Below are 19,484 nucleotides of genomic sequence, written 5' to 3'. Positions count from 1 at the left end.
CCCGCTCCTGGATGCAATCAAACAAGTCCCGAAGTATGCTAAATTCTTGAAAGAACTTTGCACAACGAGGAAGAGAATTTCGAACAATGAGGTGGTAAGGGTAAGTGAGAATGTTTCAGCCATCTTGCAACGAAAATTGCCTCCTAAATGCAAAGATCCCTGTGGTTTTACAATTCCTTGTGTTATTGGCAATACTCGGTTTGAATATGCCATGTTAGACTTAGGTGCATCCATTAATGTCATGCCTTATTCTATTTATTCATCTGTGAACTTAGGAGATCTTAAAAATGATGGAGTTATTATCCAATTAGCCGATCATTCTAATGCATATTCGAAATGAGTTTTGGAAGATGTTTTGGTGCAGGTTGACCATTTAATCTTTTCGGCCGATTTCTATATGCTTGAGATGGAAGATTCAGGCCATTCTCCCCCATTGCCAATCTTACTTGGACGACCTATCATGAAAACAGCCCAAACCAAGATTGATATGGCCAATGGAGCGTTAACGATGGAGTTTGGTGGCGATATGAATAAATTTAATGTTTTTGAATCTATTGAGAATCCTAATGATGTTCGTTCTTATTTTTCCATTGATATAGGGCAGGAACTTTCAGCACCAATCAAGAAGAATGTATCAAGAACCACCATCGAAGAGGGAATTGGAATGGAGCACAAAGAACACGCCACTACCCTCAAAATACACAATCTGGCCGAGAGCACCATTAGTGAATTTGTTGACAGTGCTGCTACTTTTGAGCCTTCGTCGCAATACATTGGTGAGCCATCTAGTCCAATTCCAATTCCCATTTCAACGAATAGGTTGTTACCTTCTTTGGTTCAGGTGCCCAATCGAATCCAAGCTGGTGGGAAAGTTTGCATTGACTCTAGGAAGCTCAACACCACAATCAGGAAAGATCATTATCCCCTTCCGTTCATAGATTTAATGCATGGAAGTTTTGAGGAGCATGTCGTGGAGGAAATACCCCTCCATGCCGTGGACTCCAATGAAGCTTAAAGAGAGGTATCGTCCAGCTGGAAGACGTTAAAGCAAGCGCTTCTTGGGAGGCAACCCATGCATTCAAATAAAGGAGACATAGGAACTTCCGGCTCCACAACCAGATTTGTGTTCCTAAACCCTACTCTTTATTGCCTTTACTTTGCCATGATAGTTGTGTTGTTTTGATGGTTTAAGTGTGAGTCTTTGTTTGAAACATTGAGGACAATGTTTGGTTTAAGTGTAGGGGGGTAAACAAAGTGTTTTTCATTAATTTTCGTGGGATTTTACCACCTAGCACCTCTAGAGTTGCTTTTCACTATTTTTAAGTGTTTTTAGTGTGTTTTGAAAGAAAAAATAATTTCACTGTTTTTAAGAGTTTTTAGTGTGTTTTGAAAGAAAAAATGATTTCACTATTTTTAAGTGTTTTTAGTGTGTTTTGAAAGAAAAAATAATTTCACTGTTTTTAAGAGTTTTTAGTGTGTTTTGAAGTGGTTTAGTGTGTTTTGAAACAAAAATATGAAAATTTGAAGAAAAAAAATAAGAAAAAGTTTTGAAAAACAAAAACCAAAAAGAGTCATTTTTGTGTGTTTGTTTGTGTCTTAGGGTACCTTCCAACACAATGATGAGGATTTGATTTTTAATTACATGACGGTTAAAGAAAGCTACAAACATGGGTAGAAGTTTGATATGCTCTTTGGTTTATGCTTGGTTGTAGTTGACGTTTATGAATTCACATGCAATCACAAAGAAAAAAATCAGTTTTTGTAACATGCTTGAAGGAAGGAACTCAAACTAACGCTACAACCCTGAGAGACTTAAGCCTAAACTTTGTTTGGAGAGTTATTAATCTGTGATTTCTTGTTTTCTAAAGTCATTGCATGATCTCATTGTTTCTTTGCTTGGTTGCTACTTAGATGCTTTTTCATCATTTTAGTTCCAAATACTAGAACTCATGCCTGTTTCATTCAAAGCTTAAAATTGAGTGCATAACATATAACAAGATGAAGTTGTTTAGTAGTTACCACCAGAGCCAAAAAGCCTTAATCCCTTGCATATGTTTTGTAGGTTTAACCCCTTTGAGCCTTATTTAGCCTATTTTATTTGTTAGCCACATTATCCCTACCTAGCCTAGAATAGGACTATCCATACCCTTATTCTTAATGTATAGTGGAGCATGACTTAGAGGGAATTCCTTTTTAGCGAGATTATTGCAGAAAACAAGTGTGGGGGAAGGTTATTTCCAACGAAAGAAAAAAGGAAAAAAAGAAAAAAATCGTGAAAAAGAAAAGAAAAAGAAAGGAAAAGAGTTCAAAATAAGTGAGAATGAACTCACAAGTATTGTTTGTTGAAGAAAGGGTCCAAAAGTGTGAATCTGGCCCTAAGTGTTTTGTGAATCTTCCCTTTGTGTTTAAAGTGGATTTTTGCATTCAAAAGTGAATTCTAAGTGTCGATTTCATTACTTTGCTTATTCTTAACCTTTCTTTGTTAGCCAATACCCTAGCCCCATTACAACCCTTAGACTTCTATCTTGGTTGTTATGTGTCTCAATCTGTAGAGTTTGAAATTGGTATGAGCATATAGAATCCCTGGTTCTCGCATCTAAGTAGTAGCATTCCATTCATGAGATCATATATACATGTATTAATAATTCCATAAATTGCCTTTTTTGTTTAAAACATTTGTGAGCACTAGTCTACATGTTTACATCAATCTTCTCACATATACTTAGTGTAGGGAGTGTAGTCAGAAAATCTGTGTGAAAATAGAGAGTATATCCGGTGAGGAATTGAGGGAATTCTCTAAGCCATGTTACTCCATTCAAAATGTTGTTTTAATTGATTAAATGTGAACTAGTGAATGGTGATTATGATTAAGTGTGTACTCGAGGGTAAGGATGACTAAAATCTATGTGAGTAGTGATTTTTAATGTGTCATGTTTCATTGGAAATCCCTGAGGCGAATGTTGGAAGGTTTAGGTTATGTTTTGTTTGTTTTATTTTGCTTGAGGACTAGCAAAAGCTAAGTGTGGGGGAATTTGATAGGAGCATATTTATGCAACTTAATTAGCTTGTTTTCTTGCATTTATGTTGTTTGTTCCTAGTTATGTTAGTATTTTAAGTTATTTTCGTGTGTTTGTAGGTCCAAAGGGCTAATGTAGAAAGAAACTGCAATTTGGTGCATTTTGGAGCAGTTTTGGGCTTGGAATGGATAGCATGTATAGAGCAAGGTGGATGGACGAATTTGAAGATCAAAAGAGGCTAGGAATGTGCTGAAGAGATGAAGGAAATAAGTTCAAAACAAGGAAGATAAGGAAGCTCAGCAAGAAAGAAGGAATGTTAACCAAGTTACCTTATTTTGTCCTAATCCTTTCCTAATCCTACACCACCTAATTTCCAGCTGCAAGGAGGATCTCTAAATATATTAGGACATTTAATTACATGGTTCTAGAAGGACAATCCTAGTCAAAGAAGGTTGCCGCACCTATCCCTTTAAATTTCCTTCCTTGCAGCACAAGGAAGCACATTCCCTTTCCCTTTAGGAAATGCCGCATATCCTTTCCCTTTATTCCTAGGATTCTGACATTTATTTCTCATTTTCCTTGTGGATTTGGGATCAAACCTATTTACCAAATTAAGTTAGGCCTTGTTTCTTAAACCTATAAATAAAGGCCCTTGCCGCATCCTTGAGGATGACCCATTAACTACTATTGATACTTTCAGTCATTCTTTCATACAATCCATAAGCCATTCACCATACACAAAAACCTATTTTCAAAACCTTCACCCACACCTTGTGCCGCAGCAAAGAAGAAGAAGGAGGACCCTTGGACGTGCTTGCCATTCAAGCTTGGATTGCTGGAACATTCGTAGGTGTAATCCATCTTTTGTTTTCAATGTTTAAGTTTAATTATCTTTGTTTTGCGAACATGAGGAGCTAAACTCATTTTAGCTAGAGGAGAATTCAAAGCCATGAACATATTTGCAATATGAATTAATTACTTCCAATTGTGATTTCATAAATCATGAATGCAATTTACTTAACTGTTTGATTCAGAACTTATTCTTCTTTGTTGATTAAGGATGCATACTGAGTTTGTATGCATGAATTTGATGCTAGAATATAAGGGAGTTTCACCTAATTGTTATGAACTTATATTCATAAGTAGTGGAGGTTGCTAGTCACAATCATGTTAAGTAAATTCCTGGCAGGAGTATCATGATGTTCATAGTTACGAATGTCTTGTGAATGCTTATGATTTTCACAAAGCTTAATGATCTTTGATTGTATCTCTATTATGCTGTTCATGTAGGGAACTATTAAAGAATAATTTGGTTGCCGATGCGTTATCCATCCAATTCAATGATTTAAGGAAAATCTGAGGGTTAATTAGTGTTGTTCACGGTTAATCCGGGGCATTGAGGTTCATGATTTATTGGAAAAGCAACTGGAAATGGATTTGTATGCAAGTGTATCATGTGTGGAGAATGACCCTCTAGCTAGCCAATCACCCATATTTTCCCCCAATTTCATGCCAAACTTGTTTAAGTCTTTAATCTACTTGTCTTTACTTTAAATTCGTAAAAAACTCAATCCCTTTTACTTTGTTGTGTCAAATTAGTTAGAATCTGTCCAAACTTGTGTTTTTAAGTGTTTTGAGTCATGTTAAAATCAATTTTCGTCCAAATCACTCTTTAGTGTCTAGTTTGAGTCTATTTGATTATTTTGTGTTGTTTTGAGTCTCTTTAGTTTGTTTCGTGTTCTTTGAGTCTAGTTTTGTGTTTTTGAGCCTAGTTTTGTGTTTTTGATTCAGTTTTAAGTAGATTAGCAATCTCTCCTAATCCATGGCCTAAAACGATCCCTACTTACATCTTTACTAAATTGTCAATAAGAGGATTTAATTTGAATGTTAGTTTATATCACATCAGAATGCATATCCTATCAAAACAATATATTAAACAAACACTTTGGGCCCATTTTTTTTGGTTGAATGAGATAGGTTATAGCTAATTAAAATGACTGAGTCCAAGTCCTATGTTTGATGGGGTGTTATGGGTTGGACGGGATAGGTTACAAATCCGAAATCTAGTGGGTTATGTAATTCGCCCTCATATATGGGTTACAAATCCATATGCGTGAGGACAGCAGGTTGGGGCATGTTGTCATCATCATCAGCATATCTCCCTTTCTAGATCCCATGGCGAAGCATCGCCGGTGTCATGGATCTCGTCTCTCTCTCTCTCTCTCTCTCTCTCTCTCTCTCTCTCTCTCTCTCTCTCTCGATCTCGTCGTGGGGTCGTTACAAGTGACGCCGACGTCATGTCTCGCGAGTCGGCAGCGGGAGTGTTGGTCGTTTCGAATATTTTCCAATTTTTCATCTTGGTTTTCTTTTTGTAGTGATTTTTTTTCTCTCAATAATCCGGAATTTTATGTCATTTCTTCAATTTTCTGGAATCAGTTTTGCAAGTTCCTTGCAAATATAATGATTTGATTGCAAAAAATAAAAAAAAAATAAAAAAAGAAAAAACGATGATTTTTTTCATTTTTTTATATTTGATTTAATTTATTCAATCTTTTATGGAATTATATTGATTTTTTCATATCGCAAATACGATGATTTAATTTGTTTGCAGAAATATGAAATCTTCATATCTGATTGCAAATATGAAGCTCTTTTCAAGTTTCTGGAATTTTCTGGGTTTTACATTTTTGCAGTTGAGTTGCAGGGGTGGTGCAACCCATGGCAGTTGACTGCACCAACACGCACAGAACTCTAACCCCATCCCATCCAATCCTAGTGTAACCCATCTAAGATAAGAAATCCAATCATGTCCGGACCACTAAATATACCCTTGGAGTTTATTTTATGCTTCTATTAAGTAGAATGTAAGATTTTGTAGCATCCATTAAGTTAAATGTATGTTTATTCTATACTTTCATTAAGTAGACCGTAAGATTTTGTGATATCAACTAGTGTAAATATTTTAATTAATAATAGGATTTGTTCATTGTATTCTTCTAGGGTCAAGGAGTGTAGTTGTAGAATCATCAAAGTCCGAGCTAAAATGACTTTTAAATCATAATTTTTCGTTTCTAACTGTCAAATGATTTCATCATGTTACCTAATCCCCGAAAGATTTTTTATTTTTTATTTTTTGATTTTTGGTGTATGCGATATTGGAGTATATACAAACAAGTTTGATGGTTGGATTGTTAAAAATAATTTTGCAAACTGCGAAAATCATCGAAGGAATTAAATATGTCGACTATGTCTCCCACTTTTGCCCGCAAAATTGTATATTTTGACCAACGAAATATAAACCCTAAATCCTAATTTATACTTTTGCATGACGAAACTTGGATGGTTCCTTGCATAAAAGTTTATATTTTACATGCCAAGGTTTTCCCTTTGGCGCGAAAACTTTGCTCAATGACCATAGCTTTGCCAGTCGAACTCTATTTGTAGAGCCTTGCTCTACAGAAACCAAAACTTTGACACTTTTTGCTCAGCAAACATTGGTATTCTGTTGGTAAAGAGTGTTTGCCCGACAAATGATCATTTGTCGAGCAAAACTTCGTCGGGCAAATGGTAATTTATGATAGAGATTTTGGGACCAAGATTTTTGGGCTTATGACACGTGACACTAAGGGGTGGTTTGGGAGCGAGGTGCTTAAAAAAACAAACACCTATGAAAAGAAGCTGCGAGGGTTTTAGGTGTTTGGTAAACTGAAAAAAAAAAGGCTTATTTTGGAAGCTGCTGTGAGAATAAGCTGAAATCAAAGGAAAAAGCTGAAGCTGCTATTTGCAACTTTGGAAAACTGGTTTTTTTTCAAAGCACACGGAGCTACAGTGCTCCTTTAATGAAAAGACCCACTATCAGACTGCTTTTTTTTCCAAAAACACTTTTACAAAAAAGTTTACCAAACATCTACTGATTTATTTCACAGCCGCTTATTCTCACAGCACAGCCGCTTATTCTCACAGCAGCTTTTTTTTCAAAGCACAACAATACCAAACCAACCTTAAGGTGGTCAGAAGACGGGAATGCCCTTAGTGTGTAGTCTGGACCTGCTTCAGGTACTTTAGGTAAAAGCGTCATTGGATAGGGTGGTTTGGCATGGGTCCTAACGGCAAATGAGTTTGAGCTTATTAGGGAGGTTACTTGTCTCCCAAGAAAAGAAATCCTTATTCATGTCAAATTACGATGTCATAGGTAGGCAATATAATCTAGTCCTAAGAGGATTGGATATATTATTCTAGATTCCCTCCTAACATTTCTTCTGATTTGATAGGAATTATTCTCCGAAAAGGTTTCTCAATATCTAATATCTATATAAATACTATAGCCTGGGTTTATGTCAATCACAACATATAACCCTAACAAGAACTACACATGGTTTGATACTTTCACTGATGTTCATAGGATTCCGGTGATTGTTCATATACAAGCAAATATGCATAAATTTGGTTCCAACAATTTGTGCTTTTTGATGCACAAGAATGCCCTATCTATCAACCATGGACGAACCATTCCCACCTTATCAATAGTAATCTTCTTAGGTCTTACTTTTCGTGGGGATGTTCAAAACTCTATGGCCGAAGATGTCACATTCCCAAGTACTACCCATGACTAGCAAATATAGGTACCAATTTGTGTCGGTATTTGGCATGTTAGTAGTAAAAGGTTCCCATCATTCTCTTCCTCTATGCTAAATGAAGTATTTCCTCTACCTAGGATGATGCTTGAGGCCAAAACAGAGGATGGAGCTCCTGGAAACATAACTCTACCTTGTACAAATTATTGATCCTGTCAAAGCAAGTCATAAACTGGAACGAAGTGGGATTGAAGTTACATGGAGCCAGTTTGTAGAAGATCAAACACCTTTTGATGAAGTCTGCAATGAGGAAGGCTATTTCGAGGTCCACATACCAAGGGTGGATCCAGCGACAGGTACAATTTTCATCAGATGGATCAGGTAAAGCAACAAAGATGTTGGTTCTTTCTTTGCGAGTGACTCTGCAACCGTTTAACACTAGATGGTGAAGGTTGATGAATGCCTCAAGTTCATTTTGATCTTCGCATCTAGGCATCGACACCCGATATGTAGAACTGATTATTAATTTAGTAGGTTATTAATTGAACATACAGAGCTCTGGTCCGTCGAAATGACTGAAGATCCGGGGTAACTGCCTCCTTTACAAAGGAAGACTTTTGAGTAGAAATTCCGAGCAATTGTAGGACCATCTATATGACCAAGGTAGATGAAATGGTGAAGATTGGGACTCCAAGACCAAAAGCAAGGGACCTCGACATAAAGATCAGCTTGGATCAAACCTTGGACTTTTTTTTCAAAGAGGCCAGAATAATACGGTCGGAATGATCTAAAGAATTCGGGTCAGATCATCATTCGTACTATCAAAACATGTCAATCCGATACGCACCAAAATGGTGGACAAGGTCCATTCTTATTGAGAATTACCTTTTTGTCCTCAAGAAATGTAACTCAAGTGTATCCTGATTAGAAGAGAAACTTGGGATCTTATTATCATGGGAATTGGTGTGTGCCCAAAGTAATCACTAACCTAATAGGAAGGGAATCTTATCCTTGATTTTGTATTAGGATTGTTTATTACGGATTTCTATCATTACAAGGGCTCTCATCAAACAATATAATTACACTCTTTAGGGTTCAAGGTAAATGTATCACATTCTATGCTCTAGCTTATTGGTTGACGCTTTATACATCACACTGACTTGATCGACGAGAAGTCCTTGGCCAATAGCACACCGGTGTCTAGATTCTTTACGATCTTTGCTCTTTCCAGTAGGCTCACTGGCAGTTGTTGGTATATTAAACGATTGTGGGCAAATTTGGTTACAAAAATAATGATTAGAGGGCTAAATATTTCCAATTTGAGTGAATTTTTGCAATGATGATTTATGAATAAGAATCTAAAAATTCAACAATTCAGTTCATGATTCCATTATGTGGAAAATGTCCAAACAAGTGATTAGAACCGTAGTAAATTATTGACTTGTTAGTGCTTGAGCGCTACTGTAAATGCGCGTGTGTATATATATATACATTTGTAAAATGCCTAACAAACAAAAGGGCAGGTGTCGTATCCTAAAAAATAGAAAGGGAAGCCAAATGAAAATATTGTGGCCCAGCAAGATGGATGCCTGCTCCTTTTGTCTTCTTCTTTATGGTCCATATGGAGGCCCACTCTTTCTTCAGGTAGCTGCTAGCTACGAGTTGCTCAATTTAAACTTGAAACCTGGGTTGCACTATGCTGGGTCAGACACAAACCATATGGGTGTCACAAATAAGAACAACGTACCTCTGGAAAGGACGAAAGGCCAACGGGCAACACCATCCAATCATCTTTTGATAATACATAGAATCTTCCAAACAATACTGCGGACAATCAGACGGAGCAGAATCTTTTTTCTGTTAATAAAGAAACTTCTCAGCACATACAGATTTCTGCTGATCCTTCAACCAGCACCCCTTCTCATGATTGCCGGTTAAGGGTTGATTCCTCTCATCAGGTAATAGTAGAAGCCATTGACCCATCTCCGGCTGCTAACAATTCCAATGTTGATAATTTTGGTATTTTAAGGAGAAAAAGGCTTTGCTAAAATTCCCTCTCGAGACGGTTAAAACGGTGCAGATGACACTTTACTGCAGTGACGAAAAATAATTATGCTTATGCATTATGATGCGAGTTCATTCTCCGGCAATTTTTCTTCTTCCTAACAACTAACTATTTAACCCACTGTCACTCTACTAAAAACAGAGAAAGTTAAACCGGTGAAGTCAGTATTTAGTTCATGTATTGGGAACTCTCTACTAAAAATAACAGGAGAGAAAATAGGAGGAAAGCTGAAGGATGAAAGCAATGCAGGAAGATTGAAGAAAGCTGATGAAACTAATGCCTTCTTTGCTTGTATGGGATGTGATTTTGTAATTGGCATGTTACTTAGGATCACTGTGCCATACCCAAAATTTATTACTGTGAAAATTGAAAACCTTTGACATAATATATCATATCAAGTTTGTTTTTACCCTTCTAGCAAAATTATTATGTTATACTGAGACACCGTCATCAAATATAATCATCAAACGCTCATCTTTCAATGTTTGTCTCGATCACTCGATCACATGGCCAACCATTAAGCATGCGGAACTTGCTAGTCCCATAAATTTTAGACAATTGAAAGGGACCATATACCAATAATGCATCACTCATAATCTTATAATTATATTACAAGTAATTCCCCTTTGGCTGCTGTAATGCATATTCAATAATACAATTTTTCAAGGTAAGCAAACCCTACAGATGGCTTATTATTATACAAGAAATTTCAGATTTTAAGTCATCCAAAATGTCTACAAAGTGAAATTTTCTTCTTTACAAACTGTATGCAATTTTGCTATCTTAGTTTGCAGGAGGCAAGAGGGGGTCTTGTGCAGGTTGAGACTCCTGTTTTCTTGTCAAACGTGACAGAAGCCAGTAGAAACAACCGGAAGAGAAAAAGCTGAAAAACCAGGCATTGTTATATATGATCACATAAACATCTGATATCGACACAAGAATGCCGACTTTCTGCAAGAAGCCCGGAACCACGGGCAAAATCCCTACAACAAGAGCTGCCATGGCTGCTAAATTGTAGCCTCGTGAATAGTAGTAATCCCCAAAAGCACTTGTTGAGTATAAGTCCTTGAGGCTCAAGTTTGTGTTTCGGATAAGATAGTAATCTGCGAGAATTATGCCTCCGATTGGACCCAACAGAGCAGAATATCCAACCAGCCATGTGTAAACAAAGCTCTCACTCGACTTCAGAAGCCGCCAAGGTTGAAATGCAATCCCAAGCAAGGCTGTGACAATGGCTCCACTTCGGAATGTGAACTTTGAAGGGCTCAGATTGACAAGAGCATTTGCAGGGGCAACAACATTGGCTGCAATGTTGGTTGTGAGAGTGGCAAGACTAACACCGACAATGGCTAGGATTATTGTAGTGAACCCTCCAATTTGCCCGAGGAGTTGGATGGGGCTCGAAATCACATGCCCGAAAATCACTTCTGTGGAGCAGGTCACAGCTAGACCAACAAATGTGAATGCCCCCATGAAGATTGGAAGCCCGGCTTGACCAACGATTTGGTCAGTCTGGCTCTTGGCATACCGAGTGAAATCCGGTATGTTAAGAGCAACTGTAGCCCAAAAGCTTATGTTAGCAGTTAGGGATGGAAAAAAGAGGGACCAAAACTGATTTGTGGTTAGTCTAGAGGACAAGGAAAGCATGTGGCTAAAACCGCCGGCCTTGACATACGCCCAAATGACAAGGCAGGAAGTGAGTGTGACGAGAATTGGAGCTGAGTACTTCTCAAGCTCTCTGATTCCATCCATTCCCTTCCAAACAATGGCCAATTGGGCAACCCAAAACACAATAAAACAAGCAAATTCCGATGGGGATGTGCCTAGCCAAGGTAGGGTTTGGGACATATAGGATTGCTTAATTGAATTTGGTAATAGAATGAAGATTGCTTCACCACCAATCCAAGTCTCAATTCCATACCAGCCACAACCAACTAATGCTCTAAGAAGAGTGGGAATATGAGCACCATGAATACCGAACGAAGATCGAGCTAAAACAGGGAAGGAGATGCCATATTTTGTGCCTGGATGGCCTGTTAGGATTAGTGGGACTAATAGGATTATGTTGGCAGCTACAACTGTGGCAATTCCTTGCCACCAAGCCATGCCAAGGTCAACAAGACTACCAGCCAAGTAGTAAGTTGGGACTCCCACAACTAGGCCAATCCAAAGACAAGCCATTTCCCACTTGGAAAATGTCCTTTGATCAGGTCTTGTGGGCTTGAGATCATCATTGGTAAGGGTTGGATCGGATTCAAACTCGAATTCGTCGAAATTGGGACTAGGGTTGTGTTTGGTTGATGCCATGGTGGTGAAAGTGGGGCTTCTTCTAAGTGAGAGGTGGTGGACATTGGATTGTACATTGGTGGTGGTGTGGAATTTGGTGGTTGAAAATAGAGGGGTGGTGGTGGGATAGTGAGAGTGAGAGGACGGTTTTGGGTTAATTCTGGTGATTGCAGAGGCGTGGGGATGGGGATGGAGATGGAAGTTGAGACACTTGAGCATCATGATTCAGTGGGATTCCAGATGAGCTGTTGGAATCCGTGGTATCTGCTTGAGATAGATGATGAGTGGTGGATGTTAGCCTATGACTTTTCTCTCTTTGGAGTCTTGGATCAAGAGCTTGCGGGCAAGTCTACAAATCTCTTGTATTATAACTTTTATATCTTTTTATTTATTTTTTGAGTCAAACATTTGGAATCAAATTTCAGACTAGATTAATAAAATTTGTTTGGTGACTTTTAGGAGATTAGAATAACAGTTACTAAATCAAACATTTGGAATCAAATTTCAGACAAGAATAATAAGATTTGTATGATGACTTTTAGGAGATTAGAATAACATTTATTTTATGGATTAACCTCCTTAACTCATACGCCATTTAGAGAAAAGAAAGATTTTCAAATCTACAAGGAATACTTTTCGTTTTATACAACTATATATTTACAAGGATGAATGAATATTACTAGGCTTTAGTACTGATTTCCAAAATAAGGGTAATTTCACATTTTTCTAAAGTATTTAGTTACAAGTTAGCGTTACCCACCTGTAGTGAATATGTGATCTTTTTATATACATTAATGAAATAAAGAATATGTATACAAAAGAGAGGGAGCAAAGATTGTGGCCCCTAAAAAAGGGTAATGCTTGAGAGACTAAATTTGTAAACTAAATTATATGTCATCAATATGAATGAGCACGTTTATCAATATTTAAGTAATAAATCAAACATCAACTTCTATATTTTATTTTATTTTTTACAAATTTAGTCTCCGTAGAAGGAGATGCACAATCACATTAGAGTTTCTCAATTGATCAAGGATTGCGAAGAGGAAATAAAAAGTTCTTATCGTCAAGCATGTTAAAAGGATTGTAAAACAAAATGAGAATGTAGAATAAGAATTAATTTTTTTTTTTAAAGGGACCAGTTGGTGGCTTCGTTATGTCAGTCCACTATACTAGGATCCAGGAAAACTCACAGAAACATTTCAACTTCCCTCTAACCACCATCATTCGTTTCACCAACGTCAGGAAATTCAAAATAAGAAGGTTGCAAGCTTCCCCATGAAAAACAAAATAACCATATGAAAGCAAAAATCATTTCGTAGGTTTTAACTAAAACAGGAAGTTGAACACATTTAGAAAGATGTATTTTTCAGTTGCCCATCCTCTAGCTCGTTGTGCTATTTCTCATTCAGATGTTAATTCTTGGATAGAAGGAGAAGCAATTTGGCACAATTTTATTTATTTCATAATGTATTTGTTTCACGATTAAGGAAATCATTCTATTGCTATTAGAAAGAAGAAAAAAAATGTAGGGAGATGTAGCAGTCTTGCTTTGTTTTCATTCGCTTGGTCTCACCCTATTACAAAGCTATGCCGGAAGGAGAAATTTTGTGGTGCCGTGCTAAATTTACTATTATGGCACTAGTAGAAAAAACTACTTGCGCGACCAAACTTTACGCAAAATATCCAATTTTGTCACGTGATGGACATTATGCGACGAAATGTTTCTATGCTCAAGATTCCTTTGCATGACGAAACTAAATGCTCATCGCGCAAAGGCCGAGAAATACGCGCAAAGCTAGAGAGTTAGGGCCAACATCTCGCGCATCGACCCTTTTCCCACGTAATTCTTGCACGACTAATTGGTCGTCGCGCAAATCTATATCTTTGCACGACGAAGCTTTTACGTCGCAAAGGACCTATAAAATCACATATCCACTCTCCCTTTTTCTCTCATACTTTTCCCCAAACCCCTCTTGGCCCTCTTGTTTTCTTCTTCCCCAAGCCCCAAGCCCCTCGTATCCTAATTCTTGTTTTATTTTTCTGTATGATGGTCGATTCCACTGCTGCTCCAACTAACCAGGGATGTGAGGGAGAAGGATCTCAGAAAGGTAATACCAAATTAGTTTGATTATGAATTTTTTTTTGTTTCTGTATAGAAGAAAAAAGAATGTCTACGTAGGTCAAAAGGGGGAACAATGACAGGGCAAGGCGAATTACCTATGAATTGTTCAGGGGATCTAAGAAGGAGTTGCACACCTTGCTTGCGCACGACATTGGAACAGTATTGCAGAACAAATGTCCCACGGAGTGGGTGTCTTGGAAAAAGTGCTAGAGGACCCGAAAAAAGTCTATATTGGATGACTTATGAGTAAGTGTCGTAGTAATTTAATAATTATTTTTCTTATATATTATATTATAATGTTTAATATTTAATTATTTTTTGTACAACAAGCTAATTATATTATTGATCAAACGGACCCTAACCTAATGAAGTTCATCGATGACATATTTAAGAGGCATTACTAGCAGTGGAAGTTTGACGCATGGAAGAAAATGCCGATAATATCGGCGATATATCGCCGATATTATCGGTTTTTCACCGGACCGATATTTTAATAGGTATCCAAAGGATTTTCGTCAAAATGTCGCGATATTATCGATATTATCGATAATATCGCGATATTTCTGAAATTATCGCGATATTATATAAAATATCGATAATATCTTAGGAATCGACGGTGAGCGCGCCGCAGCTAACGCCGAAAAGCAGCGAAACGACGACGCTGAGGATGTCCTCGGTGCGATCGCGCAGGCTTCTGAGCGGGGCAGAGCCGACTGATTTCGGTGACGACGGTGACGAAGCCGGAGGGGGGAAGAGGAGGAGGGGAGACGGCGGAGGGAGAAGGAGTAGGAGGAAACGAAGAGGGTTTTGCAGGGCCTTGATGCGGTGGCGGAGATGGCGAAGAGGGAGAAGGTGAGGAGAGCGATGAGGTGGTGTCGCCGTTGATGTGGAAGTGAGGGTGTGGGTTGGTTCACAGGGAGAAGGAGAGAGTGCAGAGAGAGAGAGCACGGGTAGAGATGAGAGAGTGAGGGAAAAGAGAGAACTGAGAGAAAAGAGAGATCGCCTTCGTTGATGTGGTGTGGAAGTAAGGGTGTGGGTTGATTCACGGGGAGAAGGAGAGAGTGCAGAGAGTGCAGAGAGAGAGAGCACGGGTAGAGATGAGAGAGTGAGGGAAAAGAGACAACTAAGAGAAAAGAGAGACCGGGGACACAAAAGCAAGGTGGGCCCCCTGGGCACACCTATTAAGATCCAAAAATAATTTTAAAAGTAAGATAAACTCAAACTTAGTGAAAATACAATTTAAATTGGGGGTGGGTGTAACAATCTACCCCTCTTAAAAGAATTTCGTCTCCGAAATTTAAAATCACTTACTAAACTGAAATACTCGAAAATAGGAAGAAGAATATATGTATAAAGAGAAATCAAGTCCAAATAATTACATCATATTAAAATTTGATTAATTTTTTTTCAGTTACATATATTATATATGATAAATTTCTATTTTAAATCAAGTCCAAATAATTACATCATATTAAAATTTGATTATTTTTTTTTCAGTTACATATATTATATATGATAAATTTCTATTTTAAATCAAGTCCAAATAATTACATCATATTAAAATTTGATTAATTTGGAAGAAGAATATATGTATAAAGAGAAATCAAGTCCAAATAATTACATCATATTAAAATTTGATTAATTTTTTTTCAGTTACATATATTATATATGATAAATTTCTATTTTAAATCAAGTCCAAATAATTACATCATATTAAAATTTGATTAATTTCTTTTCAAGTATCTACTTTTGAACTACTCACCACGTTCACTCTATGTGATACTAAGTCACTCATGTATCTTACCATACAATGTATAAAGTGTAAAATATTGTACTAATTCATTATATATAAATGATTATGGTGTGTTTAAACTTCTTTCATTAATTACTACATATTTTCTACACTCACAATGTTTGTCAGCTCGCTATATAATCAACTTAAATCAGTTAAATCCATCATGCAATGCATTTCCTTCCAACTTTTTGTGATAAACTAATAGATAATTGACTAAATAAATATCCTGCAAAGTTTCATTAAAAATTTCCAAGTTTTTCTTACAATTTCCGTGGTTTCCATGTAATTTTTATCGATATCGATATTATCCCGATATTTCCATCGATATTTCCGTGTTTTCGGACTACCGATATTACCGATATTTCCGATATTACCGATATTTTCTTCCTTGGTTTGACGTCAAGCCAAATGTAGAAACACCACCAGCACAGTAGATGTTTTATTTAGATGTTATGGACGAATAAAACAATTTTTTAATTTGTATTTTTGGACTGTAGCTTTAAAAGAAAATTTAATTTGTATTTGGATTAAATATTTACTTTAGGTATTTATATGCTTAATTTGATTTACCTTATATGGATGATTTGAATAACTTATTCAAATATTTTATTTTCTTAAATTTATTAAAAAAATTAGGCTATATTGATAAACTTTAAAAAATAATAAACAACTTGTGCGATGAAGACCCATATTCGTCGCTTAAAGTGTTTTAGTGGGATGAATTAGACATTCATCGCTCAAAGATACTTCGCAGGGTCGAATAGTTCGTCGCATAAAGTGGAGTAGGGTTTATCGACGATATATGTTTGCGCGACGAAGGGCTCGCCGTGCAAGGTTTTGTGTTTATAATCAAAATGCTTAGCTGGGATAGGTAGAAACTGTAAAAGTTGTTGCCTCCCTATGTCTCCCTCTCTCATCTCTCTTCAAATCCAACCTCTACTCGCTCTGTTTCTCTCAAATTCATCCTCTAATACTCCCTCCTTCTCAATCTCCACCTCTACCTCCATATCAATCTCCTCTCCCTTCATCAATCTATCCTACAATAAATGGTTAGCGATTTGAAGTTATTTTCTTTGCTACTTTATTTTGTATTAATTTAAGTTATTTAATTTATATTTTAAAATTGTTATGATTTAATTTATTTGTATGCAAATATTTTTGTACATCACATACAAAAATATTTTCTGTTATATGGAGTTAATAGTACTTAACTTAGTACGCCTTTGTTAAAAAAAAAATTAGTTTCCCATTTGAGAATTAGTTGGATTTCAGGCATGGATGTGAAAGCATGACTCCAGTCCAATTGATTCCTGAATTGTCTCATTTTTTGAACTGTTTGGGAATGCACCATTGTGTGTCGTAGTTTGTGGTTTACAATTAGTTTTCAATCATGGGAATTTTGGTAACATCTCATTACATGCTTCGAGTGCAAGTTAGGTATTTTACATCTACGTCGTGCACTTGAAGAATTGTAGGGAGATGTTGCCGGAATTTTTCCAAAATCTAATTCGATAGAGCAGTAACTTACGTTAAATAATTGTGCATTCCTAAATAGGATAGAGCCCTTACCATAGGCATAAGGTGACAATATCTTGTTGAGATTGTTGTAATCATTGTATTTTTTTGTGCTTGAACACATAATGAACATATATTGGATATAGAATCCGAACATATGTGCTGACAAATACTTGGACATAATATATTAGTTTGAGTTCGCAAGGAGACACAACCACAGTTTAACTAAAATCCGGTGTCTGTATAGGAGGTGTAATAACTCAATAAGGGGATTCAAAAGTATTCAATGATTTTTTCTCAAAAAACCAACAAAAGCCTAGACATGCAAACCACCAAACCAAGCTTAGATGCGTAGCCCACTTACGTGTTACAACAACAACAACAACAAAGCTTTTTCCCACTAAGTGGGGTTTGCTATATGAATCCTAGAAGGCCATTGAGCTCGGTTATGTGTCACGTTTTCCGTTAGATCCAAGTACTTTAAGTCTTTTCTTAGAGTCTTTTCCAAAGTCTTCCTAGGTCTTCCTCTACCCCTTCGTCCTTGAACCTCTATCCTGCAATCGCATCTTTTAACCGGAGTGTCAGTAGGCCTTCGTTTCACATGTCCAAACCACGTAACTGATTTTCTCTCACCTTTCCTTCAATTTTGGCTACTTCTATTTTACCTCGGATATCCTCATTCCTAATCTTATCTTTTCTCGTGTGCCCACACATCCAATGAAGTATTATCGTCTCCACTAACCTATTTTATGTACGTGTTGATGCTTCATTGCCCAACATTCCGTACCATAAAGCATTGCCTGTCTTATTGTCGTCCTATAAAATTTTCCCTTGGGTTTCAGTGGCATACAACGGTCACACAACATGCCAGATGCACTCTTCCACTTCATCCATCTAGCTTGTATTCTATGGTTGAGGTCTCCATCTAACTCTCCGTTCTTTTGCAAGATAGATCCTAGGTAGCGAAAACGGTCGCTCTTAGGTACTTCCTCGTCTCCAATCCTCACCCCTAACTCATTTGAGCCTCCGTTTGCAATGAACTTGCACTCCATATACTCTGTCTTTGACCGACTTAGGCGAAGACTTTTAGATTCCAACACTTTTCTCCAAAGGTTAAGCTTCGCATTTACTCTTTCCTGAGTTTCATCTATCAACACTATATCATCTGTGAAAAGCATACACCAATGAATATCATCTTGAACATGTCCTTTTAACTCATCCATAACCAATACAAAAAGGTATGGACTTAAGGATGAGCCTTGATGTAACCCTACAGTTATGGGGAAGCTTTCGGTTTGTCCTTCATGAGCTCTTACGACAGTATTTGCTTCATCATACATATCCTTTATAGCTTGGATATATGCTACTCTTACTCCTTTCTTCTCTAAAATCCTCCAAAGAATGTTTTTTGGGACCCTATCATACACTTTTTCCAAATCTATAAAGACTATGTGCAAATCCTTTTTCATATCGCTATATCTTTCCATCGATCTTCGTCAGAGATAAATTGCCTCCATGGTTGAGCACACTGGCATGAACCCGAATTGGTTGTCCGAGACCCGTGTTTCTTTAGATATAAAAATAATAAAAAAGGAACTTAAGCATCTTTTGAAACTGACCTTAAAAGCTTAGACCATCTCTAACCCTTGGGTTAACCTTGAAAATTTACGTTTTAACACAGAAACAATTTTTTTCCTCCAATGGTTAAGGGTTCAAATTGTAACACTAGATTATTAAAGAATGAATTTGGGTGTGATATTCACACACCCCATTTTACTTCTCTCACACCCTTCTAATTTTTTACTGTCGGATCGGATGAATTGAAGAATATCAAAAGACAAAAATTAACAAGAGGTGTGGGAGAAGTAAAAAGGGGTGTGCGGATAGCACACCCCATGAATTTAGGATAATTTTTTTTTTTTGGGTACATTTAAAAAAATTTTTTATAGAGATTATAATAATTTACTTTTATGGACATTTTAACCGAAAAATATTTAGATTTTGATAAAAGTTGAAAATTCACTAAACCAACCCCATAAAACATGTATCTATAGAGTTTTTTTTTTCGGTGACTTTTGATTTAAATAATTTTTTGAATTGTTTTAGC

The 19,484-nt window shown here is 36.8% G+C and overlaps 1 protein-coding gene across 1 annotated transcript; it reads right to left on the bottom strand.

The window, feature by feature from the left end:
- Positions 1-10,229: 10,229 nt before the first annotated feature.
- Positions 10,230-12,301, bottom strand: LOC126594405 (purine-uracil permease NCS1). The gene has a single exon (XM_050260712.1). The coding sequence runs from the start codon at positions 12,162-12,164 to the stop codon at positions 10,440-10,442; it is 1,725 nt and encodes a 574-aa protein (XP_050116669.1). The 5' UTR covers positions 12,165-12,301; the 3' UTR covers positions 10,230-10,439.
- Positions 12,302-19,484: the final 7,183 nt, after the last annotated feature.

The sequence above is a fragment of the Malus sylvestris genome, chromosome 12 (genome assembly GCF_916048215.2).
Source record: "Malus sylvestris chromosome 12, drMalSylv7.2, whole genome shotgun sequence".
Classification (NCBI taxonomy): domain Eukaryota; kingdom Viridiplantae; phylum Streptophyta; class Magnoliopsida; order Rosales; family Rosaceae; genus Malus; species Malus sylvestris.
Note: the sequence above shows the minus strand (reverse complement) of the source record. Positions and strands in the feature narration are given on the sequence as shown.

Excerpts from the sequence above, each read along its gene's own strand:
- LOC126594405 (XM_050260712.1), bottom strand. The coding sequence starts at position 12,164 with ATGATGCTCAAGTGTCTCAACTTCCATCTCCATCCCCATCCCCACGCC.